A 23,814-nucleotide genomic window follows, 5' to 3' on the forward strand; every position below is an offset into this window, starting at 1 on the left:
TGAAGATGCACCCTTCTTTGGCACTATATCAAAGGTCTTGTTAGCACCAGCAGCACTCATGTTTCTGACAAGCACTCTGTGGTATAGCCGTTCTCTCCTCACCAGTATCTAACTGCTCACTCTTAGCGGGGACACTTGTAATGGGACAGCATGCCATGCAGAGAGTGAGAGAAACCATTTGTGATTGGTCAGCATCCTCTGCATGTAGAGAGGGAATGATGGGGTCTAGTTTATCGCGTTGGAGGAGGTACCGTAGTCTAGTTTTTGTTGTATTAACAGAGTGTGTAAAAAAAGGAGAATCACAGCCTACAGGAGGGTAGCTCTCCAGGAACAGGCTCTCCGACCACCAAGCAACAGACAGACATACATTGTCAAACACTACTGCCACCTTCTGGTTTGGAGTATTTTAACTGAGTGGCTGACGACTTCAAGGTCATTGCTGTGTGAACACGAGATTGGCTACCGAAACTGTTCAGAGTTGCTAAGTAGCCACCCGTTTGACAGTCCTACTGGTGTGTCTGAGCCATTTGATGAGTACTCTGGATGTAGATTTAGGATTCGTCACTATTACAAATAGAATACATGTAGTCAATGACAAAATGTATTCCGTCACAGACCCACACAGCTGCTAAAATTAAATGGACCCTGAGCTCCTAGAAATGCTGGGTCAAGTCAGAGAACTGTTCAATAAACCATTATAGCCTCTGAGCCCCGGGTCTATTTCCACACACCCGGCCTCTCGCTCCCTTTTTCTTTCTCTCACTCTATCTTTAGCTCTCTCTCTCGCTCTTTAGCTCTCTCTCTCGCTCTTTAGCTCTCTCTCTCGCTCTTTAGCTCTCTCTCTCTCTAGCTCTCTCTCTCTCTAGCTCTCTCTCTCTCTAGCTCTCTCTCTCTCTAGCTCTCTCTCACTCTCGCTCTTTAGCTCGCTCTCTATATATAGCTCTCTCTATATATAGCTCTCTCTCTCTCTCTCTCTCTAGCTCTCTCTCTCTCTCTCTAGCTCTCTCTCTCTCTAGCTCTCTCTCTCTCTCTCTCTAGCTCTCTCTCTCTCTCTCTCTAGCTCTCTCTCTCTCTCTATAGCTATCTCTCTCTGGCTCTCTCTCTCTCTCTCACTCTCTCTTTAGCCCTCTCTCTCTCACTCTCTCTTTAGCCCTCTCTCTCTCTCTCTCTCTCTTTAGCTCTCCCTCACACACACACAAAAGGCTAGGAATTGTTCCACATGCCAGGGAGAGCCATCCTAGACCTGGCCACTCACATGGCTAGAGTTAAGGGGGGGACATTTGATGCTGTGAGAACATCCTCCCTTCCCCCTAGTTGACTCCACTTGACCCTCCCTCCACATTCCTGGAGGTAATAACTTGAAATGTTTCAAAACTTTTTCTTCCTACTAAACCCATGGTCTTAAGTAGCATGGAGTCCCTCACCACCCACACATCCCCCGTGGGTGTGGTATTTATAAACTACCCTCACTCTATATACTACCAGCCGGCTGTGGTGGAGTGTAGACAGGACCTGGAAAGGACAGGCAGGAGGTCTGCCTTATATCACTGTGACTTGTTTTGGAAGGAGATGTTGAATGCCCATGCCCAGATGGCCATCCCTCTAGGAGGTTGTTGAAATGCCCAGATGGCCATCCCTCTGGGAGGTTGTTGAAATGCCATGCCCAGAAGGCCATCCCTGTTACCCCCTACTTCAAAGGCCGAACTCCACTAGTCATTGTGTCATTTGTTTGTTATTCTGTCTATTAGCAGACTCATCTTCTCTCCCAGCTGTGTTGCATTTGGGAGAACGCTGCTATGAAGGGCAATAAGAGATATTGATTTCATTAGCCTAGTCATTTTGACCTTTGCCTTTTTATTCATTAATTTGATGGTATAAATCATTGAGTTGTTTGCTGGAGATCAGAAAGAAGACAGAGGGTATGTTCCATTGTCCATGCTAGCGTACGACTTGTCCATGCTAGCGTACGACTTGTCCATGCTAGCGTACGACTTGTCCATGCTAGCGTACGACGTGTCCATGCTAGCGTACGACGTGTCCATGCTAGCGTACGACGTGTCCATGCTAGCGTACGACGTGTCCATGCTAGCGTACGACGTGTCCATGCTAGCGTACGACTTGTCCATGCTAGCGTACGACTTGTCCATGCTAGCGTACGACTTGTCCATGCTAGCGTACGACTTGTCCATGCTAGCGTACGACTTGTCCATGCTAGCGTACGACTTAGAATGCATCTCCAGCCCAATACATTGCTTCATTCTAAGTAGTATGACTGTTTGGATATCGAAACACAGACCGTTTTGGTTAGAAAGATTTAAAACTGATAGCGATATTTCAGCAATTTTACATATTTTGATCATGAGCTTTCAAGGTAAGTAAACAAATGTGAAAACATGTAATCACTGAACTTGCCCTTTAAGCTTGTATTTAGCAGGTGAACTGAATTCTTGGCTTAATTAGATTCTATAATAACGCATGAAAACCATTTCAAACACATTCAATTGATTGGATTTATTTGACTTTTTCCGCAGGATTCCATGAATGCCTTGGCCCTGGATTTGGACTACCCAGCGCTACGGAAAAACAAAAACATAGACGCCTTCTTAAACAGATGTAAGATATATCATTGCTTTGAGGCAGACCTTGAGGCAGACCTATATACAGGGGGTACCAGTACAGAGTCAATGTGGAGGCTATATACAGGGGGTACCGGTACAGAGTCAATGTGGAGGCTATATACAGGGGGTACCAGTACAGAGTCAATGTGGAGGCTATATACAGGGGGTACCGGTACAGAGTCAATGTGGAGGCTATATACAGGGGGTACCAGTACAGAGTCAATGTGGAGGCTATATACAGGGGGTACCGGTACAGAGTCAATGTGGAGGCTATATACAGGGGGTACCAGTACAGAGTCAATGTGGAGGCTATATACAGGGGGTACCAGTACAGAGTCAATGTGGAGGCTATATACAGGGGGTACCGGTACAGAGTCAATGTGGAGGCTATATACAGGGGGTACCGGTACAGAGTCAATGTGGAGGCTATATACAGGTGGTACCGGTACAGAGTCAATGTGGAGGCTATATACAGGTGGTACCGGTACAGAGTCAATGTGGAGGCTATATACAGGGGGTACCAGTACAGAGTCAATGTGGAGGCTATATACAGGGGGTACCGGTACAGAGTCAATGTGGAGGCTATATACAGGTGGTACCGGTACAGAGTCAATGTGGAGGCTATATACAGGGGGTACCAGTACAGAGTCAATGTGGAGGCTATATACAGGGGGTACCGGTACAGAGTCAATGTGGAGGCTATATACAGGTGGTACCGGTACAGAGTCAATGTGGAGGCTATATACAGGGGGTACCAGTACAGAGTCAATGTGGAGGCTATATACAGGGGGTACCGGTACAGAGTCAATGTGGAGGCTATATACAGGTGGTACCGGTACAGAGTCAATGTGGAGGCTATATACAGGTGGTACCGGTACAGAGTCAATGTGCGTGCGGGGGCACCGGTTAGTCAATGTAATTGAGGTAATATGTAGGTAGAGTTAAAGTGACTATGCATAGATAATAAACAGAGTAGCGGCAGCATAAAAGAGGGGGGCAATGCAAATAGTCTGGGTAGTCATTTGATTAGCTGTTCAGGAGTCTTATGGGTTGGGGGTAGAAGCTGTTAAGAAGCCTTTTTGACCTAGACTTGGCACTCTGGTACCGCTTGTCGTGCGGTAGCAGAGAAAACAGTCTATGACTTGGGTGGCTGGTGTCTTTGACAATTTTTAGGGCCTCTGACACTGCTTGGTATAGAGGTCCTGGATGGCAGGAAGCTTGGCCCCAGTGATGTACTGGGCTGTACGCACTACCCTCTGTAGTACCTTGCAGTCGGAAGCCGAGAAGTTGCCATACCAGGCAGTGACGCAACCAGTCAAGATGCTCTCGATGGGGCAGCTGTCAAACTTTTTGAGGATCTGAGGGCTCATGCCAATCTTATCAGTCTCCTGAGGGGGAATAGGCTTTGTCGTGTCCTCTTCACAACTGTCTTGGTGTTTGGACCATGATAGTTTGTTGTTGATGTGGACACCAAGGAACTTGAAACTCTCGATCCTGCTCCACTGCAGCCCCATCGATGAGAATGGGGGCGTGCTCGCTCCTACTTTTCCTGTAGTCCACAATCATCTTGTTTGTCTTGATCATGTTGAGGGAGAGGTTGTTATCCTGGCACCACACGGCCAGGTCTCTGACCTCCCTGTATGCTGTCTCATCATTGTCGGTGATCAGGCCTACCACTGTTGTGTAATCCGTAAACTTAATGATGGAGTTGTGCCTGGCCATGCAGTCATGAGTAAACGGGGTACAGGAGGGGACTGAGCACGCACCCCTGAGGGGCCCCCGTGTTGAGGATCAGCGTGGCGGATGTGTTGTTACCTACCATTACCACCTGGGTGTGGCCCATCAGGAAGTCCAGGATCTTGTTTATGGTGTTGAACGCACTATGGTGTTGAACGCTGAGCTGTAGTCAATGAATAGCATTCTCACATAGGTGTTCCTTTTGTCCAGGTGGGAAAGGGCAGTGTGGAGTGCAATAGAACCTGCATCATCTGTGGATCTGTTTGGGCGGTATGCAAATTGGAGTGGGTCTAGGGTTTCTGGGATAAGGGTGTTGATGTGAGCCATGACCAGCCTTTCAAAGCACTTCATGGCTACAGATGTGAGTGCTACGGGTCGGTAGTCATTTAGGCAGGTTACCTTAGTGTTCTTGGGCACAAGGACTATGGTGGTCTGCTTGAAACATGTTGGTATTACAGACTCAGTCAGGGAGAGGTTGAAAATGTCATTGAAGACACTTGCCAGTTGGTCAGTGCATGCTTGGAGTACACATCCTGGTAATCCATCTGGCCCAGAGGCCTTGTGAATGTTGACCTGTTATGGTCACATCGGCTAAGGAGAGCGTGATCACACAGTTGTCCAGAACAGCTGGTGCTCGCATGCATGTTTCAGTGTTACTTGCTTCGAAGCGAGCATAGAAGTAATTTAGCTCATCTGATAGGCTCGTGTCACTGGGCAGCTCGCGGCTGTGCTTCCCTTTGTAGTCTGTATTAGTTTGCAAGCCCTGCCACATCCAACGAGCATCGGAGCCAGTGTTGTACGATTCAATCTTAGTCCTGTATTGACGCTTTGCCTGTTTGATTGATTGTTCGTCGGAAGACATAACGGGATTTCTTATAAGCTTGAAAGCGGCAGATCTACCCTTTTAGCTCAGTGCGGATGTTGCCTGTAATCCATGGCTACTGGTTGGGGTATGTACGTAGGGTCACTGTGGGGGACGACCTATTGATGAAGCCAGTGACTGATGTGGTTTACTACCCAATGCCATTGGAAGAATCCCAGAACATATTCCAGTCTGTGCTAGCAAACAGATTTGTGTCTGGAATTTGTGCCAATCAAAAGCTTGGGACTAAAATGGTGATCTGCATTTTTGTCAATTTAGTTATTGACATAGCTTTGTTCTGTTTTAATGTTCTCAAGCTATATAGTACTCTAAATACCCCAATTCATGTTAAGTTCAAAAGAATGCAAGATCAACATTGCTGACTGGGGGAATGGACTGTACAAGGTATCTGAAGCATTCCAAAGGGATGCTGGCCCATGTTTACTCCAATAATGTGTCAAGTTGGCTGGATGTCCTTTGGGTGGTTGACAATTCTTGATACACACTGGAAACTGTTGAGTGTGGAAAACCCCAGAAGCGTTGCAGTTCTTGACACAAACTGGTGCGCCAGACACTTACTATCATACCCTGTTCAAAGGATATTTTGTCTTGCCCATTAGCCTTCTGAATGGCACACATACAACCCATGTCTCAATTGTCTCAAGGTTTAAAAATCCTTATTTAAACTGTCTCCTTCCCTTCATCTACACGGATTTTAAAGTGACAAGTGACATCAATAAGGGGTCATAGCTTTCATCCAGATTCACCTGGTCAGTCTGTCATGGAAAGAGCCTGTGTCCTTAATGTTTTGTACACTCAGTGTAGTTCCAAGCTCTTGTAATGAGAGAAGAACAGATTCTGAATATATTCTGATCATTTTACTCACCTAGTGACTAACCGTGCTACTGGCAACAATGTAATTCTGTTTTTAGCCGCTGTTTACTGACACCTGTCATAACAGAACTAAGTGCATTCGTAAATTGATCAATTATTCTGCACTCGGGTGCACTGTCGACCAAGAGTGTTCTGCCATTGGATTGTTTTGCCAGTGTGAATGTACAACCTCTCCCTTAGTTCCAGGTTTATAACAATTAACTACAGTTTCTGTATCAACCCTGCCTTGCAATATTTCATATCAGAAGACTATATAATAACCAGTATGAAACCCGACGCCAAACATATATCACCTTTACTGTAGCAATTGGTGACACAACACAGGTAGACGGGCAAGTTAAGGTAACTAACCACTGGTACAACTGCAAAGGTATTTGACCTCTGTGAGGCCCTTGCTGACCTCTCCTTTGCGTGGGCCTCTGTTTGCAAGGTAACCCATTTGACCTCTGACCTCTGTCTGTCTGTCCTGTAGATGAGAAGGCCATGGTTAAGATGCGGGACCTGCAGATCAAACTGGAGGACTTTGACAAGGTCAAGATGATCGGCAGAGGAGCCTATGGAGAGGTGCAACTGGTGAGAAACTCCCTCCGTGTGTTTGTGCGTTTGTGGCACAAAGATACAATGATACACAAACAGATGAAGAACATTTACATTCCTCACTGCCTCTGTGAGCTCTTGCGTTTGTGTCTCCCCCTTCCAGGTGCCTGTCTGTCTGCATGTTTTTCTTTGTGTATTTTTCAGGTTCTGTGTACCTTGTAATAAAGGCATGTTTAGACAGGTCGTGTGTGTGTGTGTGTGTTGGAAAGATTCATTTTGTGTCTGAAGTCTTGTGTGAAGAGGGGGGGCTGGTCGATCTGTGTGTACATGTCCTGTGGGTGTCTCGTGTTTTTTTTTGTGTGTTGTCATGTTGTTTGCAGGACTTTATGTTATCAAGGGCCTTCAATGGCATTCTCTGCAACTTTGTCACAGTCAAAGTGACATTGTATCTTGTCTACTGGTGACTATGTTATGAATGTGTGTTTATACTGCTTTCTTTTCACGGTTTCCCTCTTAAAAAAAATCTTGAATCTCAGTAGCGTCTACTACTTGTATAAATAAAGTGTGTGTGTGGCCGTGTGTGTGTGGCCGTGTGTGTAATCTTATACCTCGTCATCTCAATCTCTAAATTTAAAGACTCAATCATGGACACTGACAGTTGTGGCTGCTTTGCATGATGTATTGTTGTCTCTACCTTCTTGCCCTTTGTGCTGTTGTCTGTGCCCAATAATGTTTGAACCATGTTTTGTGCTGCTACCATGTTGTCATGTTGTGTTGCTACCATGCTGTGTTATGTGTTGCTGCCATGTTGTGTTGCTGCCTTGCTATGTTGTTTGTCTTATGTCTCTCTATGTAGTGTTGTGTCGTCATGATGTGTGTTTTGTCCTTTTAATCCCAGCCCCCGTCCCAACAGGAGGCCTTTTGCCTTTTGGTAGGCCGGCATTGTAAATAAGAATTTGTTCTTAACTGACTTGTGAGGTTAAATAAAGGTGAAATAAAAAATGTACCTCCCGTCCTCCAGGTCCGCCACAAGGCGTCTCAGAAGGTGTACGCCATGAAACAGCTGAGCAAGTTTGAGATGATCAAACGCTCTGACTCCGCCTTCTTCTGGGAGGAGAGAGACATCATGGCCTTCTCCAACAGCCCCTGGGTCGTCCAGGTGAGAGAGACGTACACTCATACACGTACAGTACACACACCTCTCACATACTCCAAATGTCAGTCAAGCTGTTATTGTTGTGTTATGTGTTTTCCAGCTGTGCTGTGCTTTCCAAGATGACCTCCACCTCTACATGGTGATGGAGTATATGCCTGGTGGAGATCTGGTCACCCTGACCATGAACTACGACATGCCAGAGAAGTGGGTCCGTTTCTACACTGCCGAGGTGGTGCTGGCTCTAGATGCCATCCACTCTATGGGTTTCATCCACCGCGATGTGAAACCGGACAACATACTACTGGACCAAAATGGCCACCTCAAGCTGGCTGACTTTGGCACCTGCATGAAGATGGACTCTGTGAGTTTGCAGGGGAGTTGGAGAATTGGCTGAGGGTCTAGGGAAGTACTACCTGGTCCTGGGGAGCCAAAGGGGCTCACATTTAGTTTTTTTGCCTTAGCACTAACACATTCAAGAATCAACTCGTCATCAAGCCTTCACTTGAATCAGGTGTGTTAGTGCTAAGGAAAAAACCTAAATGTGCACCCCTTCGGGTCCCCAGGACTGGGAGGCACTGGTCCAGGGCCTAGACTGGGCTGTGGGGGTTTTCTGAGTGAGACGCCATCCTAACCCGAAATGGTCTTGTTATGGTAATTTTGTCTGAAACACCAAACTCAAGCCCTAGACCTTACTTTTTTTCTGCTTTCTTCTGTAACTTTTAATTCTAACATGAGCTAATTTTAGACTATTTCCAAGGTGATGAACTGTCTACTGCTAAAATCTGGGTTTGGGGGAATTTCACTGCTCCAGTGCACCACCATGTGGTCAGATTATGAATTGTTTAGTGTCAATTTCCACATAGAAAGTCCATCAGGTTAAGTTGCTGAATCATGACTTACAGGACAGGTAAGCTGTGCCAAAAAGCTCTTTGACAAATTTAATGGGCCGGTTTCCCAGACACATCCTGAACAACCTGCCCTCTAAATATACATCTGCTGTCTTCAACTAGGATCTCAGCGATCACTTCCTCATTGCCTGTGTGCGTACTGGGTCTGCAGTCAAATGACCACCCCTCATCACTATCAAACGCTCCCTAAAACACTTCAGCGAGCAGGCCTTTCTAATCGACCTGGCCGGGGTATCCTGGAAGGATCTTGACATCATCCCGTCAGTAGAGGATGCCTGGTTATTCTTTAAAAGTGCTTTCCTCACCATCTTAAATAAGCATGCTCCTTTCAAAAAATGTAGAACTAAGAACAGATATAGCCCATGGTTCACCCCAGACCTGACTGCCCTTGACCAGCACAAAAACATCCTGCGGCGTTCTGCATTAGCATCAAATAGCCCCCGTGATATGCAACTTTTCAGGGAAGTCAGGAACCAATATACTCAGTCAGTTACGAAAGCTAAACAGAAATTTGCTTCCTGTAGCACTAATTCCAAAAAGTTTTGGGACACTGTAAAGTCCATGTAGAGTAAGAGCACCTCCTCCCAGCTGCCCAGTGCACTGAGGATAGGAAACACTGTCACCACTGATAAATCTACAATAATCGATAATTTCAATAAGCATTTTCCCATGGCTGGCCATGCTTTCCCCCTGGCTAACCCTACCCTGGCCAACATCTCAGCACCCCCAACTTGCCCAACCCCCCCCCCCCCCCGCTTCTCCTTCACCCAAATCCAGACAGCTGATCTTCTGAAAGAGCTGGATCCTACAAATCAGATGGGCTAGACAAGGGCTGGACCCTCTCTAAAATGATCCGCCAAAAATTGTTTCAACCCCTATTACTAGCCTATTCAACCTCTTTCGTGTCGTCTGAGATCCCCAAAGATTGGAAAGCTGCTGCGGTCATCCTTCTCTTCAAAGGGGGAGACACTCTAGACCCAAATTGTTAGACTTATATCTATCCTACCCTGCCTTTCTAAAATCTTCGAAAGCCAAGTTAATAAACAGATCACCAACCATTTCGAATCCCACCTTACCTTCTCCACTATGTAATCTGATTTCCGAGCCGGTCACGGGTGCACCTCAGCCACGCTCAAGGTACTAAACGATACCATAACCGCCATCGATAGAAGACAGTACTGTGCAGCCGTCTTCATCGACCTGGCCAAGGCTTTCGACTCTGTCAATCACCACATTCTCATCAGCAGACTCAACAGCCTTGGTTTCTCAAATGACTGCCTCGCCTGGTTCACCAACCACTTCTCAGATAGAGTTCAGTGTGTCAAATCGGAGGGCCTGTTGTCCAGACCTCTGGCAGTCTCTATGGGGGTGCCACAGGGTTCAATTCTTGGGCCGACTCTTTTCTCTGTATATATCAATGATGTCGCTCTCGCTGCTGGTGATTCTCTGATCCACCTCTACGCAAACGACATCATTCTGTATACATCTGGCCCTTCTTTGGACGCTGTGTTAACTAACCTCCAAACGAGCTTCAACGCCATACAACACTCCTTCCGTGGCCTCCACCTGCTTTTAAATGCTAGTAAAACTAGCTCTTCAACCGATTGCTGCCCGCACCCTCCCGCCCGACTAGCATCACTACGCTGGACAGTTCTGGCCTAGAATATGTGGACAACTACAAATACCTAAGTGTCTGGTTAGACTGTAAACTCTCCTTCCAGACTCACATTAAGCATCTCCAATCCAAAATTAAATCTAGAATCTGCTTCCTATTTCGTAACAAAGCCTCCTTCACTCATGCCCCCAAATATACCCTCGTAAAACTGACTATCCTGCAGATCCTGTACTTCGGCAATGTCATTTACAAAATAGCCCCCAACACTCTACTCAACAAATTGGATGCAGTCTATCATAGTGCCATCCGTTTTGTCACCAAAGCCCACATTCTACCCACCACTGTGACCTGTACACTCTCGTTGGCTGGCCCACGCTTCATATTTATCGCCAAACCCACTGGCTCCAGGTCATCTAAGTCTTTGCTAGGTAAAGCCCCGCCTTATCCCCGCTCACTGGTAACCATAGCAACAGCCACGCGCTCCAGCAGGTATATCTCACTGGTCACCCCCGAAGCCAGCACTTCCTATGGCCGCCTTTCCTTCCAGTTCTCTGCTGCCAATGACTGGAACACATTTCAAAAATCTTTGAAGCTGGAGTCTTATATCTCCCTCTCTAACTTTAAGCATCAGCTGTCTGAGCAGCTTACTGATCACTGTATCTGTACTCAGTCAATCTGTAAATTTCACACCCGACTACCTCCTCCCCATATTATTACTTACCCTCTTGCTCTTTTGCACCCCAGTATCTCTACTTGCACATCATCATCTGCACATCTATCACAGTATTAATGCTAAACTGTAATTATTTTTGCCTCTACGGCCTATGTATTGCCTTATCTCCCTACTCTTCTACATTTGCTCACACTGAACATAGATTTGTCTATTTTTCCTTATCTTTTGTGTTATTGACTGTACGTTTGTTTATGTGTAACTTTGTGTTGTTTTTGTTGCACTGCTTTGCTTTATCTTGGTCAGGTCGCAGTTGTAAATGAGAACTTGTTCTCAACTGGCCTACCTGGTTAAATAAAGGTTAAATAAATAAAACACAGATTAGGCTTAGTCCTGGACTAAAAATCAGAGTCACCATTAAATGTGCTTCTTAGGACTAGGCTTAATCTATGTCTGGCACACTGGCCCAATATGTTTCACTGTTTAGTTGACCTACTTTAACGATGTCTCTGTCTCTGTCTGCCTGTCTCCCCGCCTGCCTCTCCGTCTGCACGTCTCTCTCATTCCAGACGGGCATGGTCCACTGTGACACAGCGGTGGGGACTCCGGACTACATCTCCCCTGAGGTGCTCAAGTCCCAGGGGGGGGACGGCTACTACGGCCGCGAGTGTGACTGGTGGTCCGTGGGGGTGTTCATCTTTGAGATGCTGGTCGGTGAGTGAGTTTCTCTGATCCTGAATCAGAACGGTTTTCAGGATCTCAATTGGACTGTTGACCTGCTAATGTTAATTCTCTTAGTTTTGTCATTTGGATTGGGGCTAAGTGACTAAAGATGGTTTGATTAACCCCGCTCGGGTGATATGTAACCTTGCCTGAGACCTCAAGACTTGTGTTAGCTCCCTGAGCTAATGTCTTGGATTTAGCTCAGCGGGCTAACAGTCTTGTGGCATGCCGTACACCTAGGTTTAAACCCAGTGGTCACACTACTAGGCTATTTGTGTTTATTGAAGCTAGTTTAACCTCCCCTGTAAAGCCTAACAAAAGCCCAAAAACATATTTTAAATTTCACCTCTCTTTTTAGGCGACACCCCATTTTATGCTGAGTCACTAGTAGGAACATACGGGAAGATCATGGATCACAAGAATAACCTCAACTTCCCTGATAATGTGCAGATGTCCAATGATACCAAGGACCTCATCTGTGCCTTCCTGTCTGACAGGTACAGTATGTTTGACCCCGTGACCGGTCTGACCTCTCGGCTCCTTCAAAGTGTGATCTCTTTTTTTCACACTTTCCTGTGGAGGCTGTTACTTACTAAATGAGAGGAGCGTGAGGAGGGAGAGGAGAGGCATGTGGGAGAAAAGCTGTCCCACTAAATGAAAGTGGCCTAACGAAACCTTAATAAGACCTATATGCTTCAGCACTCTTTAGCTTGAGCTAATGTCGTGCTACGCCACATAAAGGGAGGAAAACTGGTCATGCCACATTTTGCAGAGCACCAGACATAAGGTTATGTAGCCTAGTAGGACTCGTTTTACTGTGGATATAGATACTTTTGTACTGGTTTCCTCCAGCATCTTCACAAGGTCCTTTGCTGTTGTTCTGGGATTGATTTGCACTTTTCGCACCAAAGTACGTTCTTCTCTAGGAGACAGAACCCGTCTCCTTCCTGAGCGGTATGACGGCTGTGTGGTCCCATGGTGTTTACTTATACTTGCGTACTATTGTTTGTACAGATGAACGTGGTACCTTCAGGCATTTTGAAATTGCTCCCAAGGATGAACCAGACTTGTGGTCTACCATTTTTTTTTCTGAGATCTTGGCTGATTTCTTTTGATTTTCCCATGATGACAAGCAAAGAGGCACTGAGTTTGAAGGTAGGCCTTGAAATACATCCACAGGTACACCTCCAATTGACTCAAATGATGTCAATTAGCCTATCAGATGCTTCTAAAGCCATGACATCATTTTCGGGAATTTTCCAAGCTGTTTAAAGGCACAGTCAACTTAGTGTATGTAAACTTCTGACACACTGGAATTGTGATACAGTGAATATTAAGTTAAATAATATGTCTGTAAACCAATTGTTGGAAAAATGACTTGTGTCCCGCACAAAGTAGATGTCCTAACCGACTTGCCAAAACTATAGTTTGTTAACAGGAAATTTGTGTGAGTGGTTGAAAAACAAGTTTTAATGACTCCAACCTAAGTGTATGTAAACTTCTGACTTCAACCGTATTATGAATTTGCTTAAATGATGTGTGAAGTATCAATGTAGTGCTTATGAACACTATAAATATTGTTATTAAGCATTGAACAACTAACAAAGTTGTTCTTAGTTTAAACTGGGACCAGAAAAGATGGGAACACCTGAGTGAGCGGTTCTTTGTTAATGGCTATTAGATACTTAGGATCGTAGTAGTAGTAGTTGATAGGAGTAGAGGTTAATGATTATACTTAGCATCATAGTAGTAGTAGTTGATAGGAGTAGAGGTTAATGATTATACTTAGCATCATAGTAGTAGTAGTTGATAGGAGTAGAGGTTAATGATTATACTTAGCATCATAGTAGTAGTAGTTGATAGGAGTAGAGGTTAATGATTATACTTAGCATCATAGTAGTAGAAGTTGATAGGAGTAGAGGTTAATGATTATACTTAGCATCATAGTAGTAGAAGTTGATAGGAGTAGAGGTTAATGATTATACTTAGCATCATAGTAGTAGTAGTTGATAGGAGTAGAGGTTAATGATTATACTTAGCATCATAGTAGTAGAAGTTGATAGGAGTAGAGGTTAATGATTATACTTAGCATCATAGTAGTAGAAGTTGATAGGAGTAGAGGTTAATGAGAGGCTGGGACATTAGCGGTATAGTAGTAGTAGTTGATAGGAGTAGAGGTTATTGAGAGGCTGGGACATTAGCGGTATTGTAGTAGTAGTTGATAGGAGTAGAGGTTAATGAGAAGCTGGGACATTAGCGGTATAGTAGACGTCAAACACCCTTTCTGTTGCCACACAATGCCTGTCTTATACTCCCCTTCCCCTCTGTTTACGTTCTCTCACTCACTCTGCAGTCTCTCTCTCACCACACACACACTCACATACACACAGAGATGCACACACACCCATACACACACACACATGCCCTACGCAAACTAAGGTTATTATAGTAAACTGAAACTAAAATAAAAAACTACTTAGTAAACTGAAATAAACTGTACTGAAACTATTATCTTTGACTGCAAAACCACGTAAAATAAAAACCATAAATTATTTGTTGTTTTTTTCTTCTAAAAATCAATTGGGGTTTTGAAGGGTTTTATTTTGAATGGGTTTTTAAGCTTCGGACTCTGTTGGGTAAAGGCTGCCAGTAGATGGCAACGTTTCAAATAGGCCTAGCTTGTGCATCAGTATCACTAACTAACAGGGTGAGCACAGACTGGACTGGGCCAAGGTATAACAGCTTGTTAAGTTGCTGGAGCCGTTCGCAATCCACGCTGACCAGCTTCAAACTGACAGCCAGACGCTGTCTGATGTGGTGCCGTGCCTTCTCTACCTTGAGGCACACTTTCAGTCAACTACTGTTGCCAAACAGATGTCACGGGTCCTCCTGAAGTCACTGTGGGAGCGCTTCGCATGCATACTGAATCCTCTGGCAGCCAACTTCAAGCCAACCCCTGCAGCAGCTTGCCTGATGACACAAGTGGGTCTCTGGCACTTTGTTCAACAGAGATGGAGCCACTGATGAGGGAAGCAGAGTCTTATACTTCAGCAAATCAGAGTGCAGCTGAGGAGCAGCAGGATCCCTGAAAGATGCCAGCATATTGAAACCATCTTGACCACATTTCATCAGAAATATAGCTTCCTTGCATTGACCATTGTGTCTGTGGTCACAGTCTGCTGTGAAGGTGGGCATGTTTACAGTCACCTCTCCAGTTCTGTCAGGCAAGGATGGCTGTTTATCCAAAGCTGTGCCCTGTGGCACTGGGTCTGGTTTCTGCCCCTGTATCCCAAGCGCTCGTGGAGAGAATATTCAGCCTGTCATCAGGCTTGAGAAACCAAAGGACCACCTCCTCTGGAATGCAGGGTCTTCTTGAAGATACAGCAGACAATCTCGTTTGGTTGAACAGAAACACACACACACTCACGCTGGCGGCTGGCTGTGAACGGATAGATTTCTGATTTCTGAAGTGTTGTATTGTGTTTTTACTGCTGTTGATGTTTTTATTAACCCAATTTGAAGAGGGTAGTCAGGTGATGCATGTTTAATATTACATAACATAACAGGTCACGTGTGCTATGACTTCATTTGTTGTTGTTTTCCTCTCTCTCTCTGTCAGATAAACTTTGATCTTACATCTACTACTAACGAAAATAAAACAGCATTGGATTGATGTAAACATGGTTAAGAGTTTCCTTACACCTTGTTTCTTCCACCAGTCTAGGCGCTTATCCTTTAAATCCAAGTCGTATTAGGATTGTTTTATCATTTAAACCTAACCAAACCTATATCCTGGCCATGGAGTTGTACAGAGTCCTCTAGTGGCCTAAAGACTGTGTTGGCATGGGCAGCGCCATTGAGGCCCTTCGCCATTTTGATTTAGTTAACTGGGCGGAACTTCCAACTTCATTGGCTGATGCCTCCTGATGAACTGGTTGGAGTAATTACAGCTGGGTCATCAGGAGGGATCAGCCAATTTAGTATATTTTCTTGACAGATAGTTATTTCCAAGATGGAGATGGCCTTAATGGCACTGCCCGTACTCTCACCATGAGAGATATAGAGATGTTATGTCTATCCAAGTCTAGGGTCCTGGCCCATCACCTTGTGTATTACTGCCCCTCAATGGCAAGAAGTGGCATCACAAAAACAAATTATAGGCCTACAACACATATAGGCCTACAACACATATAGGCCTACAACACTGCAAATAAATCATATAAAAATGAAATAGAAATGTTTTCAATCAAATAAACTAAATAAAAATTGTAAATCAAGTCTGAAAACTAACTGAACCCAACTGTTTTTTTTAAAAATGAATAGAAATAATTATACCCCAACTATAATAACGTTGCTACACACTGACACATACTTATTCCCCCTCTGTCATGCTAACTGCTCAGCTCCACCATGGGTTTTGCCATCAGTGTCGCCTCAATGTGACGTTACTTTTACACTACATTCTTAAAGAAAATAATGTACTTTCTTCTCCATACATTTTCCCTGACACCCAAAAGTACTCGTTACATTTTGAATGCTTAGCAGGACAGGATAGCCCCCGGATATCCATATATAAAAATGTAAAAAACAATCGTGCTGTCTGATTTGCTTAATATAAGGAATTTGCAATGATTTATACTTTTAATACTTAAGTATATTTGAATACTTTTAGACTTACTCGAGTAATATTTTACTGGGTGACTCACTTTTACTCGAGTAATATTTTACTGGGTGACTCACTTTTACTTGAGTCATTTTCTATTAAGGTATCTCTACTTTTACTACAGTATGACATTTGGGTACTTTGCCCTTACTGTACTGTACCATTTTCATCCATTATGTGTAAGTACAATAGCTTTGTGTTCATTCAATTGTTGCTGATGGTTGTACTAAATTATCCTCTAACTACACAAGTTGCTTTTGTTTACATTGTGAACCTAGTCAATGTAGCTAGCAAGCTAGCTAGTACTTGTAGCTTCTTGACTTCGTAAATGTTAGTTAAAAACCAGGGGTGTATAGTTGAGGCCATATGCAACCAAAAGGAATAATTTACTCAACATCTGATCACTGATGGCAATGCCGGACGCCCGATGGCTATAGTGTAGCAGGGCCATTACACACTGTGGTTCACTGACTCCCTCACCAGCTCACTCCATCAGTCAGTAAGGACCAGTCCCACCAACTCTCTCTTTACTCACCAGCTCAGTCAGTAAGGACCAGTCCCACCAACTCTCTCTACTCACCAGCTCAGTCAGTCAGTAAGGACCAGTCCCATCAACTCTCTCTACTCACCAGCTCAGTCAGTAAGGACCAGTCCCATCAACTCTCTCTCTACTCACCAGCTAAGTCAGTCAGTCAGTCAGTCAGTAAGGACCAGTCCCATCAACTCTCTCTCTACTCACCAGCTCACTCCATCAGTCAGTAAGGACCAGTCCCACCAACTCTCTCGACTCACCAGCTCACTCCATCAGTCAGTAAGGACCAGTCCCACCAACTCTCTCTCTCTCTCTCTCTACTCACCAGCTCAGTCAGTCAGTCTCTCAACCAGTCCCATCAACTCTCTCTACTCACCAGCTGTCAGTCAGTCAGTCAGGACCAGTCCCATCAACTCTCTCTACTCACCAGCTGTCAGTCAGTCAGTCAGTCAGGAACAGTCCCATCAACTCTCTCTACTCACCAGCTCAGTCAGTAAGGAACAGTCCCATCAACTCTCTCTCTACTCACCAGTTCAGTCAGTCAGTAAGGACCAGTCCCACCAACACTCTCTCTACTCACCAGCTCACTCCATCAGTCAGTAAGGACCAGTCCCACCAACTCTCTCTCTACTCACCAGCTCACTCCATCAGTCAGTAAGGACCAGTCCCACCAACTCTCTCTCTACTCACCAGCTCAGTCAGTCAGTAAGGACCAGTCCCATCAACTCTCTCTCTACTCACCAGCTCAGTCAGTCAGTCAGTCAGTCAGTAAGGACCAGTCCCATCAACTCTCTCTCTACTCACCAGCTCACTCCATCAGTCAGTAAGGACCAGTCCCACCAACTCTCTCGACTCACCAGCTCACTCCATCAGTCAGTAAGGACCAGTCCCACCAACTCTCTCTCTCTCTCTCTCTACTCACCAGCTCAGTCAGTCAGTCAGTCAGTCAGTCTCTCAACCAGTCCCATCAACTCTCTCTACTCACCAGCTGTCAGTCAGTCAGTCAGGACCAGTCCCATCAACTCTCTCTACTCACCAGCTGTCAGTCAGTCAGTCAGTCAGGAACAGTCCCATCAACTCTCTCTACTCACCAGCTCAGTCAGTAAGGAACAGTCCCATCAACTCTCTCTCTACTCACCAGTTCAGTCAGTCAGTAAGGACCAGTCCCACCAACACTCTCTCTACTCACCAGCTCACTCCATCAGTCAGTAAGGACCAGTCCCACCAACTCTCTCTCTACTCACCAGCTCACTCCATCAGTCAGTAAGGACCAGTCCCACCAACTCTCTCTCTACTCACCAGCTCAGTCAGTCAGTAAGGACCAGTCCCATCAACTCTCTCTACTCACCAGCTCAGTCAGTCAGTCAGTCAGTCAGTAAGGACCAGTCCCATCAACTCTCTCTACTCACCAGCTCAGTCAGTCAACTATCTCTCTACTCACCAGCTCAGCCAACTCTCTCTACTCACCAGCTCAGTCAGTCAACTATCTCTCTACTCACCAGCTCAGCCAACTCTCTCTACTCACCAGCTCAGCCAACTCTCTCTACTCACCAGCTCAGCCAACTCTCTCTACTCACCAGCTCAGCCAACTCTCTCTACTCACCAGCTCAGCCAACTCTCTCTACTCACCAGCTCAGCCAACTCTCTCTACTCACCAGCTCAGCCAACTCTCTCTACTCACCAGCTCAGCCAACTCTCTCTACTCACCAGCTCAGCCAACTCTCTCTACTCACCAGCTCAGCCAACTCTCTCTACTCACCAGCTCAGTCAGTCAGTCAGTCAGTCAGTCAGTAAGGACCAGTCCCATCAACTCTCTCTACTCACCAGCTCAGCCAACTCTCTCTACTCACCAGCTCAGCCAACTCTCTCTCTTAATCCTGTCCCTCCCCATCTCTCTTTTTTCACCACATTTCTGTTTTTCTCTCTTTGGCATTCAGCCCTCTTGTTGTTTTGGTATGCTCTCTCTCTCTCTCCTTTCTCTTGTCTCCATATTTGTCTTTCTGTATTACCCTATAGCTCTTTCATATTCATTCTCACCTCAGTATTCTGAGCTTCGGGACATGCTCTGTGTGTCTGCCATGGTCTCTCCCATCATGTTTTCTAGTGGGGCACACCCCTCCCTTGCTCTGTTCCTTTTGGCTGAGTCTGGAATGTCCCACACGTGGCAGTCCAAACTGCCGCACCCCTCTGGCCCTGCACCCTGTGGCAGAGGAGGGAGGGAGGCCAGATGGGAAGAGGAGGGAGGGAATTGCAGCAGTAGATATAGTAGTGGTGTGTCAGTAGTGTTGTTGACTAGTCTGGTCCCTACTTTGCTCCTGTGTAACTTCCTGGATCTACATTCTCTCGTATCACTACTCTTACTGGCTGCGCTAAGACTCTTGTTCTACTGGCCGTTACTGACCGCTGCAGTGGTCGTGAGGCGGTCCAGCCGGGCCAATCAGTGGACTGTGGTCAGTGCCTAGTGGGCTAGTGGTCACTCCAGCTGTGTGGAGCAAAGTGGCGCTTTGCTTTGTGTTCATGTTGCGGTCAATTTCCACGTTTGAGTGAGTGACCGCTCTCTGACCGCTCCGTCCCATTGGCTATGTACAGGGAGGTGCGTCTGGGGAGGAACGGCGTGGAGGAGATCAAGAGACACCCCTTCTTCACGAACGACCAGTGGACCTTCGACACCATCCGAGAGAGTAAGTGTGTGTGTTCAGTCAAACCGTGTGTATTTGTGTGTGTATGTCTTCAGTCATACTGTGTGTGTGTGTGTGGTTATTTGTGTGTGTGTGTGTGCCTGTCTGCCCCTCTCTCTCTGTCTCTCTGTCTCCTTCCCAATCTGTCTCTCCATCACCCAACTTGTTATTGTCATGACTTGACACTACAGTTCATTCCCATGTAGGGAGCCTGAATCTCTACTCTATCAGCAGAGACTGAGCAGAACAGTCACGTGTCTATCATCAGCACTACAGCACAACCCTGCATGGCCAGAGGCCGTGTGTTCACTATCACTCGTCTCAGAGTAGGAATCCATGTGATCTTATTCATTGTGATCTAAAATTGAAAACAGATCCTGGATCAGCACTCCTACTCTTGATGTATACTGAACTATTACTAATCGCTCATTACAGCATACTACACTGTGTAATGCTACACAGATTCATGCTTGGTGAGGAGTATGTACTTGGGCTGCTCAATCCTTCCATCCTCACTGATTTTGATATCATGTGACAAATCTATTGAAAGTACTACGGTGGGATCACACACACACACACACACACACACACACACACACACACACACACACACACACACACAGAGAAACGTTGGAAAGGGGGGGACAATGCAACTAGACTGGGTAGCCATTTGACTAGATGTTCAGGAGTTGTATGGCTTGGGGGTAGAAGCTGTTTAGAAGCATCTTGGACCTAGATTTGGCGCTCCGGTACCGCTTGCCGTGCGATAGCAGAGAGACCAGTCTATGACTAGGGTGGCTGGAGTCTTTGACAATTTTTAGGGCCTTCCTCTGACACCGCCTGGTATAGAGGTCCTGGATGGCAGGAAGCTTGGCCCCAGTGATGTACTGGGCCGTTCGCACTACCCTCTGTAGTGCCTTGCGGTCGAAGGCCAAGCAGTTGCCATATCAAGCAGTGATGCTCTCGATGGTGCAGCTGTAGAACCTTTTGAGGATCTGAGGACCCATGCTAAATATTTTCAGTCTCCTGAGGGGGAATAGGTTTTGTCGTGCCCTCATCACGACTGTCTTGGTGTGCTTGGACCATGTTAGTTTGTTGGTGATGTGGACACCTAGAAACTTGACGCTCTCAACCTGTTCCACTGCAGCCCCGTCGATGAGAATGGTGGAGTGCTCAGTCCTCTTTTTCCTGTAGTCCACAATCATCTTGTTTGTCTTGATCACGTTGAGGGAGAGGTTGTTGTCCTGGCACCACACGGCCAGGTCTCTGACCTCTCTATAGGCTGTCTCGTCGTTATCAGTGATCAGGCCTACCACTGTTGTGTCATCAGCAAACTTAATGATGGTGTTGGAGTCGTGCCTGGTCGTGCAGTCATGAGTGAATGGGGAGTAAAGGAGGGAACTGAGCACGAAGTGTTGTTCTATTGGGTTCCCCCACGCTATAGTATCAGTGTTCTGTTGGGGGTTCCCCCACGCTATAGTATCAGTGTTCTGTTGGGTTCCCCCACGCTATAGTATCAGTGTTCTGTTGGGTTCCCCCACGCTATAGTATCAGTGTTCTGTTGGGTTCCCCCACGCTATAGTATCAGTGTTCTGTTGGGTTCCCCCACGCTATAGTATCAGTGTTCTGTTGGGTTCCCCCACGCTATAGTATCAGTGTTCTGTTGGGTTCCCCCACGCTATAGTATCAGTGTTCTGTTGGGTTCCCCCACGCTATAGTATCAGTGTTCTGTTGGGTTCCCCCACGCTATAGTATCAGTGTTCTGTTGGGTTCCCCCACGCTATAGTATCAGTGTTCTTCTGTTGGGTTCCTGCACACTATAGTATCAGTGTTCTAATGGGTTCCCTCACGCTATAGTATCAGTGTTCTAATGGGTTCCCTCACGCTATAGTATCAGTGTTCTTCTGTTGGGTTCTCCCACACTATAGGATCAGTGTTCTAATGGGTTCCCTCACGCTATAGTATCAGTGTTCTAATGGGTTCCCCCACACTATAGTATCAGTGTTCTTCTGTTGGGTTCCCCCACGCTATAGTATCAGTGTTCTAATGGGTTCCCCCACGCTATAGTATCAGTGTTCTGTTGGGTTCCCCCACGCTATAGTATCAGTGTTCTGTTGGGTTCCCCCACGCTATAGTATCAGTGTTCTGTTGGGTTCCCCCACGCTATAGTATCAGTGTTCTGTTGGGTTCCCCCACGCTATAGTATCAGTGTTCTTCTGTTGGGTTCCTGCACACTATAGTATCAGTGTTCTAATGGGTTCCCTCACGCTATAGTATCAGTGTTCTAATGGGTTCCCTCACGCTATAGTATCAGTGTTCTTCTGTTGGGTTCTCCCACACTATAGGATCAGTGTTCTAATGGGTTCCCTCACGCTATAGTATCAGTGTTCTAATGGGTTCCCCCACACTATAGTATCAGTGTTCTTCTGTTGGGTTCCCCCACGCTATAGTATCAGTGTTCTAATGGGTTCCCCCACGCTATAGTATCAGTGTTCTAATGGGTTCCCCCACACTATAGTATCAGTGTTCTTCTGTTGGGTTCCCCCACGCTATAGTATCAGTGTTCTAATGGGTTCCCCCACGCTATAGTATCAGTGTTCTAATGGGTTCCCTCACACTATAGTATCAGTGTTCTAATGTGTTCCCCCACACTATAGTATCAGTGTTCTATTGGGTTCCCCCACACTATAGTATCAGTGTTCTTCTGTTGGGTTCCCCCACATTATAGTATCAGTGTTCTTCTGTTGGGTTCCCCCACGCTATAGTATCAGTGTTCTTCTGTTGGGTTCCCCCACGCTATAGTATCAGTGTTCTTCTGTTGGGTTCCCCCACGCTATAGTATCAGTGTTCTTCTGTTGGGTTCCCCCACGCTATAGTATCAGTGTTCTTCTGTTGGGTTCCCCCACGCTATAGTATCAGTGTTCTTCTGTTGGGTTCCCCCACGCTATAGTATCAGTGTTCTTCTGTTGGGTTCCCCCACGCTATAGTATCAGTGTTCTTCTGTTGGGTTCCCCCACGCTATAGTATCAGTGTTCTTCTGTTGGGTTCCCCCACGCTATAGTATCAGTGTTCTTCTGTTGGGTTCCCCCACACTATAGTATCAGTGTTCTAATGGGTTCCCCCACGCTATAGTATCAGTGTTCTAATGGGTTCCCCCACGCTATAGTATCAGTGTTCTAATGGGTTCCCTCACACTATAGTATCAGTGTTCTTCTGTTGGGTTCCCCCACGCTATAGTATCAGTGTTCTAATGGGTTCCCCCACACTATAGTATCAGTGTTCTATTGGGTTCCCCCACACTATAGTATCAGTGTTCTAATGGGTTCCCCCACACTATAGTATCAGTGTTCTATTGGGTTCCCCCACACTATAGTATCAGTGTTCTTCTATTGGGTTCCCCCACACTATAGTATCAGTGTTCTAATGGGTTCCCCCACACTATAGTATCAGTGTTCTAATGGGTTCCCCCACACTATATTATCAGTGTTCTAATGGGTTCTCCCACACTATAGTATCAGTGTTCTAATGGGTTCACCCACACTATAGTCAGCCCATTGTCTCCCGTTACTATAGGTGTGCACTTACACACTCCCCATCATGGATTTAAAAGTGCAGGATTTGTGTAAGCTGGGGAAAGTTTCCACCATTGCCAAATCAATGGGAGAAAGTTTGCAGGTGGGTAAGGGTGGAGAATGGGAAGGCAGCTTCACTCTCTAGTCTGCTCGTTAGCTAGCATGCTGAAGCCCCATTTCTGACTGTTGCCTGAAATAAAGCTGTAAAACTCTTGGATGTGGTAGACTGGGTCTGCCTATCAAATGGCACTCTATTCCCTACATAGTGCACTACTTTTGACCAGAGCACTATGGGATTCCTTATTGGCCCTGGTCAAAGGTAAGTGCCCTATATAGGGAATGGAGTGACATTTGGGACACAGCCTGTGTGTGCTAGTAAGCACCCTGTCCAATGATGGAGCAAGGGAGGGGACAGAGATAGCCCCCTATGTGCTTGCAGGAGTAATAAGAGGGGCACCCCAGAACCACTGCACCAGCCCCAGATCAGATTTGAGGGCGGTCGCTCCCTCCTCTCTCAACTCTTACTGTGGCCACAGCTGCCTGTCATTAGCCTACCCGCTATCAGGAGCATGCTGGGAAAGCCATGCTGCAATTGGCCCCCGGGAGCTGGGACCGTGTCTGTCTCTCTCCAGTCTCACCGCACAGCTCT

The 23,814-nt window shown here is 46.0% G+C and overlaps 1 protein-coding gene across 8 annotated transcripts in view; it reads left to right on the forward strand.

The window, feature by feature from the left end:
- The window catches only part of LOC139414956 (rho-associated protein kinase 2-like), a 67,024-nt gene that overhangs the window by 11,276 nt on the left and 31,934 nt on the right, over positions 1-23,814 (forward strand). For all 8 annotated transcript variants that reach the window (XR_011634920.1, XR_011634919.1, XR_011634921.1 and 5 more), the window contains exons 2-8: positions 2,532-2,613; positions 6,584-6,684; positions 7,670-7,807; positions 7,905-8,165; positions 11,567-11,711; positions 12,079-12,217; positions 19,505-19,596. Coding sequence is in view for 5 of the 8 variants with exons in the window: in XM_071162613.1 (XP_071018714.1) it covers positions 2,532-2,613; positions 6,584-6,684; positions 7,670-7,807; positions 7,905-8,165; positions 11,567-11,711; positions 12,079-12,217; positions 19,505-19,596 (958 nt within the window). In the remaining 3 variants the exon portion in view is untranslated. The remainder of the gene's footprint in view (positions 1-2,531; positions 2,614-6,583; positions 6,685-7,669; positions 7,808-7,904; positions 8,166-11,566; positions 11,712-12,078; positions 12,218-19,504; positions 19,597-23,814) is intronic.

This window comes from Oncorhynchus clarkii, chromosome 8, assembly GCF_045791955.1.
Source record: "Oncorhynchus clarkii lewisi isolate Uvic-CL-2024 chromosome 8, UVic_Ocla_1.0, whole genome shotgun sequence".
Taxonomy (NCBI): domain Eukaryota; kingdom Metazoa; phylum Chordata; class Actinopteri; order Salmoniformes; family Salmonidae; genus Oncorhynchus; species Oncorhynchus clarkii.